The sequence below is a fragment of the Hyperolius riggenbachi genome, chromosome 3 (genome assembly GCF_040937935.1).
Source record: "Hyperolius riggenbachi isolate aHypRig1 chromosome 3, aHypRig1.pri, whole genome shotgun sequence".
Classification (NCBI taxonomy): domain Eukaryota; kingdom Metazoa; phylum Chordata; class Amphibia; order Anura; family Hyperoliidae; genus Hyperolius; species Hyperolius riggenbachi.
The window spans coordinates 76,867,157-76,888,572 of NC_090648.1; the positions used below are offsets into that span (position 1 = coordinate 76,867,157).

Here is a 21,416-nt window from a genome sequence, read left to right on the forward strand (position 1 = left end):
TTGTAGTACCTTAACAGCTGGAGGGCAAAGTTTGCCCATGCCTGGACTAGTCACATGACGCGCCATGTAGTCACATGACGCGGAAGAAGACGGAAGCCTCTACAGCCAAGCTGCTGCATTTTTTGTCCGGATCCCTTCCGCTAAGCAGAACGGTCCAGAAAATGAGGGCCTGCAGCAATTTTTAGGGATCGGAACATACGGAATGTATCCGTACCAACGGACGCATGTGAATGGATCCATAGGTTAACATTGGATCCATTCACATCCGTTCCGTTTGTACAGTATACGTGCCAGCTCCGATCCAGAAAAAAGCGCTAATGTAAAGCGCTAATGTGAACCTAACTGTTATCACTAAAGCTCCAATATTGGCCCCACAAGACCATTTCTTCCTCCTCATTACCGACACCTTCTGCTTTATAGAGAATTTGAATTAAGAAGGATATGAAGGCCGACATATTAATTTCCTTTAAAACAATGCAAGTTGCTTGACTGTTCTTCTGATCCTGTGTTTCCAATACCTTTAGCCATAGAAACAGAGCAAGCATGCAGATCAGGTGTTCTGACTCAAGTCTGACTGAATTAGCCATATGCATGTTATAGGTGTGCAAATCAGACACTACTGTGTCTAGAAAGATCAGCAGGATCGCCAGGCAACTGGTATTGCCAAATGTGGATGAGGCATAATAGCTTACATGTTCAAAAAAATAGCGGATTCCGCAAAAAAAGTTTTCTTTTTTTTTAACAATTAACTAATTTTGTTCACAAAAATAACTAAAAAAACAATGCCACGGAAATCAGACAATTCCAGGGAAATTGGAAACGCAGATTTCCAATCGCAAAGACATTTGTCGGAATGCGGAATTCTGTTGGAAACGTAAATCAGCATTTCCGACCATCCGTAGTTATTTGACTGAGTAGGTGACTCTAATAAGTGACATATGCTGTATACACAATTTAAAGTCAGTATCTGGAAGCAAAATGTCTTAACAAGTTTGTGCAGGCCGTGCGCAGCATAGACTCCCGGGCTGCCAGCTAATCTACAGCCTTAGGTGACCGCTGTGTAACCTATAGACTGGTGACCGTGACCTGTAATCCTTCATTCATGCCCACAGGGCAACAGTCAGTGTGCTTGTACTGCCACCATTATCCAGAGATTCTACGGGCTGCATACCTGACTCTGCATAGCTATGCTCTCCAGTGTTCCCTAAATTCAGAAACTGAATGCCGATTCGGTTGCTTACTGGGCTTCAACGGGACTCATCTAGCTGTTAACTTACCAACACTAACCAGCTGTAATTACTGTTAACATAAAATATGTCTGCTTGTAGTGTTAAAGTGGGATTGTCAACCATAAAATCAAATTTCTATTACTCACTTCTCTGTGTTAATTATGTAGTCTATATTCTGACACTGCATTGCAAGCATTACAATACAATTATAAATGTGTCTGTTGTAATGAATCATATCTCAGTCAGCCTGGCTCTTTTCTCGTACATTGCAGGGGAGAGGGAAGCTTGTTATTTCCCCTCCCACAGTCCTGCTCCTCACTGACTGGCTGAGGGCAGTTCAGTGTGAAACAAAGCTCAGAAGGGAAATAGAAAATAAATCACCTCACTCCTCTGCAGACGCTGCTCACATGTGTTTACAAAGTAAACTAGATATAGAGATTTTTGTATGGCTAGGAAACTTGGAAGAGACACGTTGGTGGTACCCAGCCTCAGGCTAAGCCAAGCAGTATACATCACTGACGAGAAGTATTGCATTATGCCTTTTATGGACACAGTACAAGATGCTCTGGTGCCCAGTGACTTATCACCAAGGGGTAGGAAATCACTTTAGATCCGACATAAATGAGTTGCTATTTCTGGTAAGTTTCATTAAAGATACTGAATATGCCTGAAACTTCTTCCCTTCCCTGCTCTTATTAGAAACTCTCTGTTTCAGGCAGTTTGTTGATTGTGTGCTGGGAAGCAGTGGTAGCTCAGCAAAGATCAGGCGTCGGGATTGATTGGGCAGCAGGGTCAGTCAGCAGATCCACAATTTTGTTCTGAACTGAGCAATACGAAACCAGCTTAGTGGCCAGGAAGTCAATTATGTCTATAGAAATCTGTTGTACAATGCATGGTTAGATATCTTTGATATAGCAAATGGGACATGCCCACTCTGCCCTAGGTTGTGATGCAACGCACAGGAAATCGCATTTTTAAACAGCTGCAAATTGCAATCAGAATTGCAGTGCTCCTGTGGTCGTACTCACTATTTACAGAGGAAAAGGTCTTTAACCCATTCAGGTTCCGTCGTTTTCACATGAGAAATGTTCACCTCCCATTCATTAGCCTATAACTTTATCACTAATCACAATGCACTGATCTATATCTTGTTTTTTCCGCCACCAATTAGGCTTTCTTTGGAGGGTACATTTTGCTAAGAGCCACTTTACTGTAAATGCATTTTAACAGGAAGAATAAGAAAAAACGGAAAAAATTCATTATTTCTCAGTTTTCAGCCATTATAGTTTTAAAATAATACATGCCTCCATAATTAAAACTCACGTATTGTATTTGCCCATATGTCCCGGTTATAATACTGTTAAAATTATGTCCCTATCACAATGTATGGCGGCAATATTTTATTTGGAAATAAAGGTGCATTTTTTCCGTTTTGCATCTATCACTATTTACAAGTTTAAAATAAAAAAAATATAGAAATATTTCATCTTTACATTGATATTTAAAAAGTTTAGACCCTTAGGTAAATATTTACATGTTTTTTTTTTATTGTAATGTTGTTTTTTTTTTATTGTAAACATTTTATTTGGGTAGTTTTGGGAGGGTGGGAGGTAAACAATAGATTTATAATGTAAATGTGTGTTAATTTTAAATTTATTTTTTTTACAGGTGTAGTATTACTTTTTGGCCACAAGATGGCGGCCATGAGTTTGTTTACATGACGTCACTCTAAGCGTAACATACTCTTACAGTGACGCATCGGGAAGGGAACGGCCAGAAAAGGCGCAGCTTCTGAGAGAAGCTGTCGCTTTTTCAGCGGGGGAGAGGAATCAATGATCGGGCACCATAGCCCGATACATTGATTCCCTGGCTACCGAATCCGCGGCCGGGAGTGCGCGTGCACGCGCGCGATCGGCCGCGGGAGCACGCGGTAGCGTGCATGGTTCCTGGACATAGAAACTACGTCCAGGAACCAAAATAGGTTAATGACGACCAGCCCATTTTTCTATGATCTGTGCTGGGTGGGCTCTTCAGCCCCCAGCACAGATCAGGTGGCAGGCAGGGCGATCAGACTTCCCTCCTTTTTTTCCCACTAGGGGGATGTCCTGTTGGGGGGGTCTTATCGCCGCTGGCTATTTGTGCCTAGCGGGGGGCGCCTCAAAGCCCCCCTCCGCAGCGATATTCCCCCCTCCCTCTCCTTCCCTCCCTCCCCTTCTCAATATAGGCGGTACAGGACAGCGATCCGTCCAGTACCGCCTCAGATAGGCTTCAGCCTATCAGATGGCGGCGATCCCCGGCCAATCAGAGGTCGGGGATCGACGATCTCCTTTACGGCCCTGCTGAGACAGCAGCGCCGTAAAATGTTAACACCGGGGATTACGTCCTCGGGTGTTTACATTTCGCCTGCGAGCTGCGATCGGAGGCTTGCTGGCTGTTCACGGAGCCCCCCTCCATGAACTGACAGGAAACAGCCATAGAAACACAGGTGCGACCAGCTGCCACCGATAGGCGTTGGCTGGTCGTTAAGTGGTTAGGTCCCTGTACACACTGCTGCGTTTGTGCTGCATTTTTAAAACCGCATGGGTTTTTTAAATTGCAAGGTCTTTTGAAAAATCATAAAAAACATAAAAACCTTGATGACCTGTACACACTGGCGCATGTGTTTTTAGGAAAACATGCAATCGCAGTGACAATGCACTTTTTAAGCGCTGCGTTTGAAAAAATGCATGAAAAACGCAATGCATGCATTTTTTTTAGGTAAACAATCAGGAAACCAGGAAAAGATGGCCTCAGCAAAATCGCAAGCGCATCACAAGCGCACTTAAATCGCAAGTAGAAATTTGATTAAAAAGGGCAATTGCATCGCACTGTGTTTGCGCTTGCGATTTTCAGTGTGTATGGGCCTGCGCTTCATTACTAGTTATTATTGCATGTGTTTTTCAATCGTAAAGCATAGCTCCCAACTGTCCCTCTTTTGGAGCGACAGTCCCTCTTTGGGAGCCCTGTCCCTCTTTCCTCCTCATTTGTCCCTCTTTCAGGACTTTGTCCCTCTTTCTATGTAAATATATATATTTCTCTACTAAAAAATGTGTTTGACTCTAAACTTTATTCTCACCCTTTAAATTGATACACTACTAATTTTAAAATGTTATGATGAAGGAAAATGAACCAGGATAGAAAGGACCAGTGTGGTTTGAATTAATAAACAACATATTTTTCTTATGAAATCTTTATGTATGCGTGACTAGGGGTGTGGCGGGGGTGTGGTCAGGGGTTTGGCAAGGGCGTGTCCCTCTTTCTCATCTCAAAAAGTTGGGAGGTATGCGTAAAGCCTTTTTAAAAATAATAAAAATCATGATGAACTGCACACAATGGTGGAATGCGATTTTAGAAAATCGCACTGACTGCAGAGCTTTGTGAGCGCTGTGCTTGAGAAATTGCATATATAAATGCGATTGCATTGGAGTTTTTTTTTTTTTTTTTACGTTGAATCCCAGGAGATTTTGCAGCTTCCTGCTGAAGCACTTTTAGCCAATCACCAATCTCAACAAAAACTCACACGCTTTGAAAAACGCAAGCAAAAATGCAAACATAAGAATTTAAAATTGCACTGTATGCAATTTTAATGTTTGCAGTTGCACTTGGCGATTTTCAGAGTGTACAGGCCCTTACTGAATCAAAACATGGTCTTCCACTTTATTTTTCTCATGTCATACTACATCTAATATACGCGTACATCAAAAAAGGGCGTCGGGAAAAAAGGGCGCGTGGTGTAAACGATAAACAGTATTATCATTTATAGAAATATTGTGTAGAATTTCGTTTAGAAATAGTGTTTTAAGAATTTATAAATCACTAAATAATGTATATGAGATCGGCAATTCTTAAAACGTTAATCTTCCCTGTTTGTAAACTGAAACTTATATTTACATTTGTTAAAAACCCTCCCTGTACCTATCCAGTGGCGTAGCTACAAACCTCAGGGCCCCGATGCGGAATTTGGACCTGGGCCCCCCCCCCTACATTAAATAGCCAGGTATAGGTACCTAGGGTATAGGTAGCCAGGTATAGGTGCTCCCAGTATAGGTAGCCAGGTAGGGATTAGATTGTGAGTTCCTCTGAGGGTCAGTTAATGACAAGACAATATACTCTGTACAGTGCTGAGGAAGATGTTGGTGTTATATAAATACTAAATAATAATAATAGGTGCTGCCAGGAATAGGTGCCCCAGTATAGGTAGTCAGGAATAGGTGCCTCAGTATAGGTAGCCAAGAGTAGGTGCCTCAGTATAGATAGCCAGGGAGAGAGACAGGGACACGGAGAGAGACAGGGACACAGGAGAGACACAGGGAAAGAGAAAGGGACACAGGAAGAGAGACGAGGACAGGGAGAGACAGGGACAGAGGGAGAGAGACAGGGACAGAGGGAGAGAGACAGGGACAGAGGGAGAGAGACAGGGACACGGAGAGAGACAGGGACACAGGAGAGACACAGGGAAAGAGAAAGGGACACAGGAAGAGAGACGAGGACAGGGAGAGACAGGGACAGAGGGAGAGAGACAGGGACACAGGGAGAGAGACAGCCACAGAGAGAGAGACAGGGACTCAGGAAGAGAGACATCCACAGGGAGAGACACAGGAAAACCGTGAGAGAGACCAGGACACAGGGAGAGAGACAGGGACACAAGGAGAGAGACAGTCACAGGGAGAGACATAGGGACACTGGGAGAGAGACAGCTAAGGAGAGAGACAGGGACACAGGGAGAGACACAGAGAGACCCAGGACACAAGGAGAGAGACAGCCACAGGGAGAGACACAGGGACACAGGTAGGGTGACATCCACAGGGAGAGAGAAGGGGACACAGGGGGGGGAGACAGCCATAGGGAAAGATAGGGACACGCGGGGGGGGGGGGACGACAGCCATAGGGAGAGACAGGGACAGGGGGGGGGGGGGCAGCCATAGGGAGAGACAGGGACACGGGGGGAGCCAGCCATAGGGAGAGGCAGGGACACAGGGGGGGGGGGGGGAGACAGCCATAGGGAGAGACAGGAACACGGGGGGAAGACAGCCATAGGGTGGGACAGGGACACAGTGGGGGAGACAGCCATAGGGAGAGACAGGGACGGGGGGGGGGGGGGGGACAGCCATAGGTAGAGACACAGGGACACGGGGGGGGGGGGGGGGGGCAAGCCATAAGGAGAGACAGGGACACAGGGGGGGTGACAGCCATAGGGAGAGACAGGGACAGGGGGGGGGGGAGACAGCCATAGGGACTAGGGAGAGAGACAGAGACACAGTAGGAGAGGCAATGCAGCCTGACTTACAAAGCTCCACACTCCTCGACCTCCCCACTGACTGTCTATGGCAGCAGTCCAGCAGAATTGCAGGCGACAAACACGACTTTCCCACACTGACTCTGGCTGAACCTGCAGCTCACTCGAGGGATATGGGAGGAGCCAGGCCAGCCAGAGATCAGTGAAGGGCCAACTGGAGCGTGGAGGGGGCGGTCCGGAAGGTCAGGATGGAGTGAGTGACAGCAGCTGCAGAGGAGATGACGAGTAATCGCCTCAAAGATCAGAGCCAGCCCAGACAGCGTGACTTTGTTGTGTGTGTGTGACGTATAGCAGTCACACACACTGAAGTGGCCGCTGCTGTCTGAAGAGAGCGAGGGAGGGGAGATGGTTACTGGAGACCAGGCAGGCAGACAGTGCGTGGATGTGTCTGCACGCACTGTGTCTTAGAGCCGCAAACAGAGCCCGCCGGAGCCGGCCAGGTTAATTAAGTGCCGCCGCTGCCGGTCTAAACACGCGCACAGACGGGGCCCCGGGCCCCTCCCCTCAGGCTGCAAGAGCCGGGCCCAGTCGCGGGTGCGACCGCTGCGACCTCGGGCCCTACGCCCGTGTACCTATCCCTAACCCCTAGACCCCCTGTTGGTGCCTAAACCTAAGACCCCCCAGTTGGTGCCTAAACCTAAGACCCCCCTATTGGTGCCTAAACCTAAGACCCCCCTGTTGGTGCCTAAACCTAAGACCCCCCTGTTGGTGCCTAAACCTAAGACCCCCCTATTGGTGCCTAAACCTAAGACCCCCCTATTGGTGCCTAAACCTAAGACCCCCCTGTTGGTGCCTAAACCTAAGACCCCCCAGTTGGTGCCTAAACCTAAGACCCCCCTGTTGGTGCCTAAACCTAAGACCCCCCTGGTGGTGCCTAAACCTAAGACCCCCTATGGATAATAATGTTTTACAGACAATAATAAATAAAAAATGTAAATAAAAAAATGTAAATAATTTTTTGGGGTGGATAATAATGTTTTAGAAATGTTTTAGAAATAGTGATTTAGTATCTTTATAAACGTTATTCGTCACGGGCTCATTTTGTAAAGTTAAATCATCACAAACATAGTTATAAATCCTTAAAAATCTCCGGGCGCCATTTGTTAAAACTTTAATAATCTCCGGCGCCTTTGTTAAAACGTTAATAATCTCCAGCGCCTTTTTTTCCCTGTTCAGCGCTCATTAAACGATATTTATAATGGGAGTGAATGGGGCGCCCTTTTTGTCCACTTGTCTCATGCGCCCAAATCTGCTGCTTCCCTAATATACTCCCTGTTCCAGGAGGTAGGAACAGCGAAGCATTTTGTATAGCATCTTTTGTACGGAGTCCATGGCTCAAAACACAAGCCTAGCAGGTAATTTATTATTTTTAGTGATAATATGATCTGTACTTGCCATCTGTGTTCATTAAAAAAAACTCTCCAATTTGTTCCACATTTCCGCTACATTTGTCTAAACTGTTCACGAGCCAACGTTCATGAATCAGGGCTGTTCCTCCCAGCAGGCCCCGTATTATTCTTAGTAAAAGCATACACTATATTTGTCTTCTGAGTTCATTAAAAAGCTAGTTTGTTCCATATTACCATCAGTTCTGTGTCATTCTGGGCATCAGCCAATGTTCACACAACAGAACGACGAGTTTGGTGTACCAAGAAAGGGCCAAGGAAAACTGGAGCTGACGTTTAGAGTCAATCACGTCTCAATGGTAGAGGAAGCCATCTTACTGGTAGCTATAGGCAACTGCAACACTTGGAAAAATGTTGCCAAACTTGGAGCACATGGTAAAATCAAGGATTCTGATTGGTTTCTCTTAACAACTGCTTTACTTCTGCTCCAGTTTTGCTTGCACTTTTGTGAATAAGCCCCCTCTTGCCCGTAGCTCTGGGCAGCAAAATACAGAAGCAAAGCAAACAGGAGCAGAACTGGTGCAAACATGGTGCAAAAGTGGAGCAGTTGCTCAGATCAACCAAACACAGAGGCGCATCTAGGAAGAACATTGCCTATGGCAAACTTTGGAAGGAGGGGCTCCAACTATTTGAATGTGTAGTCTTGGTTAAATTGGTTGTATCTAAGTTGAAGTGAAGCATGGCCTATAAGAATGGAGTATCACAGTAGGTCAGCCTATACAAATATCCCCCAAATAACAGGCAGCTTGTGCCCCCAAAAGATGTAACTAGACAGCAGAATGTTCCCCAGATAAAAACTAGAATCTGTATGGAGAACACCAAGCTTTCTACAGAGCAGCACCCCCAGTAAGAGGCGCCCATGCACACGCCATACCTGCACCCCTGTAGATACGCCTCTGACCAAAAAAGACCCCTTAATCTGATCACCTGTTATCCTTGCATCAAACTTGTTTGACTCCAATTTTCCTTTTGCTGTTTTTCTTTAAAGTGAACCCAAAGCAAAGCTCTGGTCCAAAAGGAAATACATAGGGCCGACGCTCCCATAGAGGCAAAGGAGGCATTTGCCCCAGGACCCCCGACCTCTGCACCCTGCTAAATGCTGCCTGCTCCCCTACTCATTCTGCTCCCCGGGGCCCTTGCTAACAAGCAGCAGCAGCAATTATTCACCTCTTCCCGTGGACGGCATAGTCCGGGGACTTTTGCTATGTTGTCCTCCATCTCCTCTATGACCTGGTGCGTGTTTACAAATAACGTGTGCCGGATCATAGAGCTGGTGGAGGACAACATGCAAGAGTGCCCGGACTGTGCCCTTCCGGAGGTGAGTAATTGCTACTGCAGCTTGTTAGCAAGGGCCCCGGGGAGGAAAGGTCATCACCCCGAAGGGGGGGGGGGTGTTCGGACAGGGGGCCCCTCCCATTAAATTTTCCCCAGGGCCCTGGAGCCCCTTAAGCCGGCTCTGGAAATACTTACCTTAGAACATGGAAGCCTCTGGACCCTATAGAAGTCTCCTCACTCCTGTCACCGCTTGCCGGGATCCTCCACAAGATCCGGGCCAAGCAGTCCCTATTCAAGCAAAAGCGTGGTTGTGCTGCACCCCTGCGAGCGTGGCAGCAACTGCACAGTAGCAGGAAGCTGGCCCCGTATGGTAGTACACATGCTTGAAGAGGAGCGCAAACCCGATCTGATTCCCGACAAGTCCTTGTTGGGAACCTTAAGGGGGTTCCACAAGCGGCAATGGGGGAAGTGAGGATGCTGTAAGAAGCCCCTACAGGATCCAGAGGCTCCCCCCTTCTTAGGTAAATATTTTACTTTTTCGCCCGAACTTCAGCTGGGGTACACTTTAAAAATGTGCCCTTTTTGATGTTCTTTGCAGGCACATAAATAAATCAGGCACATTCCCTTCTGCAAGGAAAGCTGGTGTAAAAATAAGTGATCTGAATCCTTGATCTGGGCATGTGTTGCACTTTAGCACCAGTATTGCTTCAATTCTCTATGCATTGGCCCTGATAGACCCTCCATGATGTATTCATCTTTATTTTCTTTATTTTGTACTGATGTAACCCCCAGCATGCCTCTCATTTATAGGAGTCATAAATACACATTCTGTTCCAACGTGCGGATCAAGTATAAGATCTGTGAGGCTTGCGTCTCGTCAGTACTTCATCCAAAACATCAGAAGAACGATGCCTCCACCTGATTATTTAGTGGAACTGCAGAGATGCCTTCATAGCTAGAGAAGCTGCAGTGGTTGTGCTGGAGTTTTGGGGGTCAAGGCACCCTGCGCCCCATACTTCATGTCTATCAATGCAAAATCCATGATAGACACACAATATTTGTTTCCTTTTACGGAGAAGTAAAGTGAAGGAGACATGGAGTCATCGGAGCTGGATCATCCCCAAGGCAAACCTAGGCAGTTGCCTACGGCCTTTAGAGAGTCTAGGGGCCCATTGGATGCTAGCCACCACAAAATGTTATTAAAGAAAGCCTGTTGATCTTCAGCGGTGGACAAAAACTGCTATTTTGCCTAGGACCCCATTTCATCTTAATCGTTTTTTGGGAGGTGTCATTATTCACTTAAAAAAAATAAAAAAAAAGCCTAAATTACTGATTGAAGATGCAGATCAGGAGCTCTGGTTTCACTCTTATTGGCTGCATGCTTGTTCCAGGCAAATGAACTCAGGAACTAATGAAGCCAAAAGATTGGGAGCACATTGGCAGCTTCCATACTCCTCTCACTTTAAATGTCCTTTAAGGTCGGGGTGTCAAACTCAAATACAAAGTGGGCCGAAATCCCACATTGGGACCTAGACGTGGGCCAACCTTAATGTCGACTGGCCATCTTCCTCCATTATAAAGTTCCCCGTTGTCTAATAACTCCCCTCCAACCCCTATACAGTTCCCTGGTGTCTAGTGGTCCTCCTCCCTTCCCTATAAAGTTCCCTGGTGTCTAGTGGTCCTCCATCCTTCCCCTATACAATTCCCTGGTGTCTAGTGACCCCCACCCTCTCATATACAGTTCCCTAGTGTTTAGACTAGACTATAGCTTCCACCTACCTCCCCAATATGGCTTCCCTGGTGTTCTAGAGTGGGCCAAACATAATGCAAAGTGGGAAAACAACTTGGGGGCCAAATGTAATTACTCTGAGGGCCAGATTTTGCCCGCGGGCCGGAGTTTGACATGTATGCTTTAAGGCAAGTGTCCATAAGAAGATGCTGTTTCAGCCATGGCCAGATGCTTTTACCCTCCCTCAGCACCTGGAGACTCTGTTGGTGAAAAGATCTCTGTACCTGAGCTTTCTCCTAGAGGACACACCACGACCATTACAAGTGAGTCTCTCTCACTGCGCTGAATTGTATACAAGTGTTATGTTAGGGAATAACACACTTATAGGGCTCGATTCACAAAGCAGTGCTAACCCAGTTAGAGACTTTAGGCGTGATAACCATTGCACCACGCTGGTGAAAAGCCAGTTTAGGCGTGATAAGTTTAGGTGTGATAAGTTTAGGCGTGATAAGTTTAGATCGCGCGCAAAGTCCCGCACGCAAAGCAGCGCCATTAAACTCTATGCAAAGTGCACCAGACTTTGCTAGAGCAAAACTTTTGATCAGCTGTGCACTGCGGTGCTAACCCATTTGGTGCTTAAACCTATCACGCCTAAACTTATCACACCTAAACTTATCACACCTAAACTTATCACGTCTAAACTTATCATGCCTAAACTTATCATGCCTAAACTTATCACGCCTAAACTTATCATGCCTAAACTTATCACGCCTAAACTTATCACGCCTAAACTTATCACACCTAAACTTATCATGCCTAAACTTATCATGCCTAAACTTATCATGCCTAAACTTATCATGCCTAAACTTATCACGCCTAAACTTATCACACCTAAACTTATCATGCCTAAACTTATTACGCCTAAACTTATCACGCCTAAACTGAGTTTAGGCGTGATAAGGGGCTTTTCACCAGGGTGCTAACTGTTAGCACCACTTTGTGAATCAAACCTATAGACCTACAGCTAGAAAAGCGACACTTTGTGAAGAGTTAGGTTGGCCATTCACGTTTAGATTGCCACCCATTGGGGAAAACAGATCAATACCTCTCTGTTCTGATCTGATCAGAGAGGGATCAAATCCCCTCCCCTATCACACACATGAAATTCTTTTGAATGGCAGCATTGCACTGTTCGATATAGTGCAGCGCCATGGACCATCAATTTTCCGCTGCTTCCCCGATCAATTGAAATTTACAGTCCGATCCTAATTTAGATCGACTTTAGCAGAGATTGATGCGGCTCCTTGCGTCATAGATAACCAACAGATTTGATGTGTGTATAGGTGGCCATTAACAGTACAATATTTTTTATCAGATGCAATCTTTTGGCACAAAATATACCACTGAATTGTACAAAAAAAAAAAGTGCAGTGTTTGGTGAAAATCGGTGTCAAAAGATTCTTTGGTCGATTGAAACTGAACATTCAGTTGATCCAGAAGTTGGATTTGATGTTCATATCTGAAGAGAGAAAAATGCACTAATCGACCTGCATATGGAAACAATCGATAATCACGTTCCGATTACTTTTGATTGTGACAAGTGCGTCGAAAGATTGCATTGGATGAAAAAATTGTACCGTTAATGGGCACCTTGAGGCCAGCTTTAGAATTGCCAGATCGCTCTGATAGTTTTCCTGAAGTCATTGGGCTCGATTCACAAAGCGGTGCTAACCCAGTTAGAGACTTTAGGCATGATAACCATTGCACCATGCTGGTGAAAAGCCAGTTTAGGTGTGATAAGTTTAGGCGTGATAAGTTTAGGTGTGATAAGTTTAGGCATGATAAGTTTAGATAAGTTTAGATCGCTTGCAAAGTCCCGCATGCAAAGCAGCGCCATTAAACTTTGTACAAAGTGCACCAGACTTTGCTAGCGTAAAACTTTTGATCAGCTGTGCACTGCGGTGCTAACCCAGTTGGCGCTTAAACTTATCATGCCTAAACTTATCACACCTAAACTTATCATGCCTAAACTTATCACACCTAAACTTATCACACCTAAACTTATCATGCCTAAACTGAGTTTAGGCATGATAAAGGGCTTTTCACCAGCGTGCTAACTGTTAGCACCGCTTTGTGAATCAGGCCCATTGAGTAATATCCACAATCCTGTGCTACCGATCCAACAGAATTGAATGTGCAGATCCTTTAAGACTGGAACTGAGTTGACTTTTGTAACAGTTCCTATGAGCATACAACTAAATCTCGGGTGAAGATGAGGAAACGCAAAGCAAATGAAACCAGAAGGCATCTAGCCCTCCTTGAGTAAATGTATCAAGACCAGTAGACAGAAAACTGGAGCAGTTTCTCAGAGCAACCAATCACATATCACCTGCTGAAGGAAACAAGGCTTGTGACTGTTGGCTGAAGGCATCTGCTCCACTTCTGTACAGTTCGCAGGCACCTGCCTTCATAAATATACCCCACTGGATCAAGGGGATCCATCTGAAAATGGTTCCTGTGAATAATGGCTCACGGTGTTGCCACTAATCCGTTTGTCGCTTAGCGCTATTTAACATTGAAGTCTTATTGTTATTTAGCGTTAAAGCCTTATCGTTATTTAGCGTTAACACACAGAACCCTTTCTGTACCTATCCCTAACCCCTAAACCCCCCCTGGTGGTGCCTAACCCTAACCACCTCCCTGGTGGTGCCTAACCCTAACCACCCCCCTGGTGGTGCCTAACCATAACCACCCCCCTGGAGGTGCCTAACCCTAACCACCCCCCTGGTGGTGCCTAACCCTAAGCACCCCCCTGGTGGTGCCTAACCCTAAGCACCCCCCTGGTGGTGCCTAACCCTAACCTTGACAGTGTCACATTAAATCCATTCAACGTTTTGCAATTAAATAACTTCTGCAGTTTGGCTTACATAGGGCACTATTGATAAATAACGTTACTGTGCGCAATAACGTCTGCTGTCTGGCATATGAACGGCGCTATTGATAAATAATGTTACTGTGTGCCTTTTTTTCTTCTTTTTCCCTGTGCGCCATTATTATGCAGTACTAACGATAAATAGCAATAAGCGTATCTTTTTAATGCGGCGCCATTTTTTATGCATAGGCGCTGTGCACCATTATTCACTGATCCGGGATCAAGGATACTACATTGATTTATTTGGATCTGTTTGTTGTGTCACCAGATCTCAGCATAAAGCTTAGAATCAGGGGATATCATTTTAAACGTTCTCCTTTAAAGGACCACTACAGCAAAAAAAGTAAGCAGGTAAAATCTGACAGAACTAACATGTTTTGGACTAGTCCATCTCCTCCTGGGGGATTTTCTGGGGTTTCTTTGCTTTCAAAAGCATTTCCTGAACTGCAGTTTAACTGCCAAAATATTTGGATACCAGGCAGTCTCCCTATTCCATACCATACCCCATGCCGCACCATATTGGCAGTTAGACTAACTGCCATTCAGGAAATGCTTTTGAAAACAAAGAAAATGCTGAGGGCTCCTTTACACCAAAAAATGCAATCGCAAAACTCAACGCGTTTTGCACTATGTTGGCCTCAATCGAAACGCAGGAAAAACGCAGCAGAACTACAATTGCCTTTCTAGAAAATCGGAAATGCATTCCCACCATTCCCATTGTAACTTTACTATACTTGCGTTTGGAAAATCACAAGCCTTTTCCAAAACAGAACGCAGCCAGTGTGAAAGGGCCCCGTGAATCCCCCATGAGGAGAGGGACTAGTCCAAAACCTGTTGGTTCTGTCACAATAATCTAAGATCGATAGTATGAAGCAACTCATATTCTATGTACTAGATTCATGTCAGATTCCAGTCTCCAATCAAGAAGTCATTAGTCTTCCTAGCTGTCCCCTCCACGCCACTGGAGTCCTCCCAGCCACAGATGTGACAAGAGCTCATGCAAGAGGCACCGTACCTGTTCTGGCTGTGTGGAATCCCTGCAGGAACAAGAAGAGCAGCGAAGAAACTGTCCAGCAATCCCATGTTAGAATCAACCTGGCCATAGTGCAGAATAACAGGGTGCCTCTGTGTGGTAATTGTAGCTGTGCACACACGGGACATAGGACTGTAAATCCAAAGTCACACCGTCATGTTTCATGTGTGAGGAGGGGAAGAGACGGAGAAGAGTGCTGGGCTTTGGCTTGCTTCTCTCTCTCTGTGGTATCAGTTTTCTCCCAGTAAGTGCTGGCTGGCTGGATGTCCTATTCTGTCTATCCCTCCCTCCCACTCGCTCCTTTCTCACCCCCCCCCCCCCTCCTCCTTTTCTTCTCTCTCTCCCTCTATTCATCTGATGCAGACTTTCTCCAGTGCCCCCCACCCAGTGCTTGTTATGTTACTGTCACCCCCCCCCCCCTTCTCTGCTGCTCCCCTCTCTCACACTTCTTCACCTTCCTTGTGTCACCTCGTCCCATGTCCCTCTCTGACTGCACATCCTTATCCCACATCTCTGGATTCCTCTCACTGCATCCCGTCACACTCAGCTGTTCAGCGTAGAGACATTCCCAGAGAGGCAGAGGGGACAACTTCTTATTAGATAAAGGAATAGATTCACTTTTGACAATTTGCTTTGCTTTCAGGTAGCGCATGTGAATTGAGTGTGAGATGTTTCAGAAAGTTGGCTATCAGTTTTGTTACCAATATTCTACTATCGCCTTATTCTATACCTTACACTAACCTCCCCCCTACCTACCCCTAACACTAACCTTCCCCCTATCTATGCCTAACACTAACCCCAACCTAAGCCTAACACTAACCTCCCTCCTACTTATGCCTTACACTAAGCCCCACCTACGCCTAACACCGACCTCCCGCCATTTACACCTACCACTAACCTTCCCCATATACGCCTAACACTAACCTACTCTCTACCTACCGCCAACTCTAACCTTCCCCCATCTATGCCTAACACTAACCCCCACCTACGCCTAACATTAACCTCCCACCATTTACACCTAACACTAACTTTCCCCTATCTATGCCTAACACTAACCTACCCTCTACCTACGCCTAAAGTGTTGTACACACGTGCAACTATTCTGCTGAAGTATCGTCCAAACTTGGTCTTTTGGACAATAGTTGGGCGTGTGTACGCATGGCAAACAACTAGATGAGTGATTGATAACAGGCAGTTTGCCCGATCCAACCAGTGGTTCAACTCACACATTTGTTGAGGTGGCCATACATGGTACAATTTTTCAATTAGATAATTTAGTTCGATTATTCCGTTAGATCGAATATAAAGATTTTTCCAGCATGTCCAATAATTTTTCCCGAAAAAACGGGATAATCGTTTGAATTTCTTGATTGAAAAAAAAATAATTTTCAACTTTCATTCAATTCGATCATTTTGATCGAATAAACAGGAAAATCGAACGTTTTTATTGTACCGTGTATGGCCACCATTGGGCTGATTTAGTGCAGTTAACCACGAGTGTACAAGTCATTGCAAGTCATTACAACGACTTGTACTTGTTTTGACAGCAGCCATTTCGTGCAATTTGTCGTTTCGCTTGCGTGTGCACAGTATTAAATGAGTTGGTCATTTAGTTGGTTTGGCCATGTGGAAATACAGCTCGGGTTGTCATGTGGTTTTTCATGGTATTCAGTTGGTCATGCGCTTTGTTGGACATGTGTATGAGCCATAACACTAACCTCCCCCCACCTAAGCATTACACTAACCTCCCCCCTACCTATACCTAACACTAACCTCGCCCCCTACCTACACCTAATACCAACCTCCCAGCTACTTACCTCTAATACTAGCCTCCTTGCTGCTTACTTCTAATACTAGCCTTCCCCTACTTAAAGTGGACCCAAATTAAAAATACAAGATCTCAGAAATAAAATCTATTTTCTAAATTATAATAATAAATAGCAGCCTTTTTTCAGCTGCATTATGATAAATATAAAATATTTTACATTTATTGGAGGAACCCCTCCCTTCCTTTCATATTGCCAGAACAGAATCCGGCAGACTGGTGGAGTAGGTGGTGTCCAGCAAAGGAGGAATTGCTAATGGCTGCCACCTGTATAACCCTAGTTATGAAAAGAGGAGGGTGAAAAGCATACACTGAAATGCTCATAGGCTTGAAGGAGTGTTTATTTATCTTTGTACGTGTCAGAGTGCTGCAACTACATATTTTGAATTAAAAAAATGTTTGGTTTGGGTCCGCTTTAAGCCATGTATGCCAAAAGGAGCCCATTAAGGTAACATTTTTGGCAAAAGATCATGTTTTTGATAAGATCATTCAGAATTCGAAAGAAAGATTGGATTTCATCTATTTACACCACTAAAGAATCCAACTTGTGATCATATCTCCACCAGTTTCTATGAAAAATTTACCAAGCAAAGCAATTATTTCTTTAAGAAAATGATTGATAATGCGATAGTTTAGGAAAGATTGGGACCATCAGCTTCTCTGTTTACATGCAATAGGATCTGTATAATCTGATCAAAAATATGATCGTTCACTAAAATCTGTACCATTAATGGGCACCTTTACACTGTCCCCTATCTATGCCTAACAATAACCTCCCCTTTTTCGGCATATGGTACAGGCGAACCCCAGACTTTTACATTAACCCCACGGCTAGGACCAAACCCTCAGAGATCACTGTAGCCAATCCCCCAGCACCCAAACTAACTCCCCCGGCAACAGTTACCGCAGCTGACTCCTCAGCGGCAAGATCTGAACCACCAGAGCCAAACGGTCCTTGGCTATACTAAATACTGGGCTATACTAATACTATATTAAATACTAATACTTTGCTAAAACTCACTATTTTTCCTACCCCTTTCAACTTTTTCATTTTGCAGAAACTACATCTCTGAATTTTGGTAGTGGAACAGATCATTTACTTTTTTATTTTGCCCAAACTATTTTTTTAACATATTTTTTTGTAATGTATATTTAGTTTAAAATTCTATTCAATTTAATGCACACAAAAAAAATATGTACCCCAATTCGGGCTTTAACCTCCTTAGCGATATGCCCGACACTGTGTCGGGCATACCGCTCTCTGTCCTCAGGAGTCCCCCATAATAAAATAATTTTTTCCCATGGCTGTAAAACCTGTAGCTAGCACTAGGCCAGCTAGTAAAGGTGTCCGGCAGCCCTGGATCCCCTGGGATCCCCCCATTTATACATTACCAGCGATCGCGCAGCCTCCCTGCACAGCTCCGGTCTCTCTATGTGGAGGATCGGGTTTGCGCATGACGTCATGTGCGATCTTCCCCATAGTGAATACCGGAGCTGTGCAGGGAGGTTGCGCTGATCGCTGGATCCAGGCTGGTTACTGTATAAACTGGCTGGACCGGGGGATCCGGGGTGCCGAACACCTTTACTAGCTAGCCTAGTGCTAGCTACAGGTTTTACAGCCATGGGAAAAAATTATTTTATTATTGGGGCAAAAACTAACAAAACCTCCTGAGCGGCGTAACGCTCAGGAGGTTAAAGGATACGCGAGGTGACATGTAACATGATGAGATAGACATGGGCATGTACAGTGCCTAGCACACAAATAACTATCCTGTGTTCCTTTTTTTTTTCTCTGCCTGAAAGAGTTAAATATGAGGTATGTAAGTGACTCACTCAGTCCTGACTGACAGGAAGTGACTACAGTAACCCTCACTGATAAGAAATTCCAACTATAAAACGCTTTTCTAGCAGAAAATGGCTTCTGAGAGCAGGGAAGACATAGAAAGGGTCAATAGTTCATAGATTTTAGCTCTGGCATACTTCAATGAATGTGTCATTGAGCAAAAACAATAAGACAGTAAAAACTTAAAAAGTAGATTTAAACATAAAATAAGACTGGGGAATATCTTAAAGAGACTCTGTAACAATTTTTTCAGCCTTAGTTCTTCTATCCTATGAGTTCCTATGCCTGTTCTAATGTGCTGGGGCTTACTGCAGCTCTTCCTAATTACACTGTCTCTGTAATAAATCAATGTATCTTTCCTCTGTCCTGTTTGTCGGGCTAAGGCTTTGATTGTGTGGAATGTGCAGGGCTGCTTGTGATTGGTAGAAGCGATACACACCCTCTGCAGGCCCCCTGCACACTCTGAATGACTCACACACTATGCTTAGCTGAGCCTATTAGAAGCTGGTTAGTTTGTTTGTAAACACTGCCTAAAACTGTTAATTACAAGCCAGGATTGCAGCAGAGAGTGGCAGAAACAGCACAGAGGGGCACAGGAGAAAATAAGGAATAGAATGGTATGCTTTTTAGTGTAAGAATATTAGAGTACAGATTCTCTTTAAGAAGTCATTTTTAGGAGAAGGAAGATAGATACAATTGTTTATTTCATTTGTTTATTTTCGCCTTAAAGACTGATATTTTTTCCTACCCTTTACAACCTTTTTTTTATTGCAAAAACGACATCTCCACGTTAGTGCAACAGATCATTTCCTTTTTATTTTGCGAAAACTTTGTCTTAACATAACTTTTTCAATGGATATTTATTGTAAAATGTTATTCTATCTAATAGATATTTAAAAAGATGTACCCGGGCTGGAACTTTAAGCCTGATATTTTTTCCACCTTTTTCACTTCCTAATTGCTGAAAATATATTAGTTTCAACAATCGTCTGTGTGAAAACGTGCATATTAGCTTGCCCCGCAATGCGACAAAGCTTCAATTCGCTTCAATCTGTTTATGAACCGAACATCCTTTTTATATGATTCACTTAGTGATTTCTCAGTGTGGGGTGTTTTCCATTAAAAATGAAGGTAGATAGGTCCAGTGATGAGCAAAAATGCCTATATTCTTTTCCATTAATTTACACGAAGATAATGTTAAATTTGATTTGAAAATGGCATCAAAAGTAAGTTTTTTTTATTTTTCAATGTTTTATGCACTTTTCAAAAATATAGATCAATTGCATTTTTGCAGTAAAAATATTGTTTTCCTGCATTTTTGTGCTTTTGCTGTAAAATATTGATTTTTCTACAAGCTAATTTTGCAAAAATGTTCTCGAAATTGAAAGTAGCATTTTTGACGCGAAAATTACTTTGGCAAAAATTTGCAAGCAACACTGATCACTACTTAACCCATGTGATAAGACATTTCATGCATCTCATAATGTTTTTTTGTCTTGTTTTGGGTTTCTTTGCACAATTTTTTTTCCGTTTTCTAATTATTTTAGTTTTTAAATTGCTTTTAATGTTTTTTTTCAAAATCAGCATGTCATCATCAGGACAGGTGAGTTGGTATTGCTCCCAACACTGCTACTGGAAGGACAAAATCCTTGAAGCAGGGAAGATGGGGGGAGGGGGGAGATGGGAATGCCAGCCGGGTTGGGAGCTGGGGTGTCAGTGGCCCCCCTGGTTAATTTTGCGACGGGGTGCCAGCGTTGCTTCAACTGGCCCTGATCATAGACACATAAGCAGCACGGTGGCGTAGTGGTTAGCGCTCTTGCTTTGCAGTGCTGGGTCGCTGGTTGAAATCACAGCCAGTTCAACATCTGCAAGGAGTTTGTAAGTTCTCCCCGTGTCTGTGTGGGTTTCCTCCGGGCAATCCGGTTTCCTCCTACATCCCCAGAACATACAGATAATTTAATTGGCTTCCCCCTAAAACTGGCCCTAGACTACAATACATACACTATACAATATATACATAGACACAGGAATATGGTAGGGATTAGATTGTGAGCCCCTCAGGGGGACAGTTAAGTGACAAGACAATATACTCTGTAAAGCGCTGCGGAAGATGTTGGCGCTATATAAATACTAAATAATAATCATGGCCCCTCACTTATCCCATTAACCCCTTGTCTCACATGCAGGCTTGTGTTACCAGAATAGTTGAGCTAGGCAGTGTGGGTCTCCTTTGCTTCAACAATATACCAGCTTGCAATGTCCATGACAATGGTGGGACTCTGCAAGAGGAAGGCCTTCAACCCCTTCCCCCCTCCTCACTCTGCCTTGTAAAGCCCCCTTGTCCATATTAAGTAAAAGGGGCTTATTCTTAGTTTTTGTTTTTTCCTCCTACCTATATATGAGTAATTGTAAAACTTAATTTGAAATTGAAACACTAAAGCCCCTTACCCACATTTGCACTGCAGGAAATGCATGTGCCGTCACAATTCACGACACTTGTGTGTCTATGGAATTCATAGTTATTTGGGTTGAAAAAAGACATATACGTCCATCGAGTTCAACCAGAAAAAGCAAAGCAAATTCTTCCAGATTTGCTTCTGATATCCCTGTGGATAGCATCGCAATGCCAAAAACACATCTCAAAACGAGAATGTGGAGAAGAAGCTTAATAAATATTTAATTAAAGATAATAAATATTTATTAAGTTTCTTTTTTTATTTGTAGTGTTCTTTTTTTCTGTAAACTTAACTTCTTACTTCCTCTCCATATTTGTATCTTTTGACATCATCTTATTATTATTGATTTATCA

General features: G+C 44.1%; 1 protein-coding gene across 2 annotated transcripts in view; it reads right to left on the reverse strand.

Moving 5' to 3' along the window:
• Window positions 1–15,160, reverse strand: part of COL5A3 (collagen type V alpha 3 chain) — a 340,614-nt gene extending 325,454 nt beyond the window's left edge. For both annotated transcript variants that reach the window (XM_068274411.1, XM_068274408.1), the window contains exon 1: window positions 14,922–15,160. In XM_068274411.1, coding sequence (XP_068130512.1) covers window positions 14,922–15,009 — 88 coding nt within the window. In that variant the 5' untranslated portion in view covers window positions 15,010–15,160. The remainder of the gene's footprint in view (window positions 1–14,921) is intronic.
• Window positions 15,161–21,416: the final 6,256 nt, after the last annotated feature.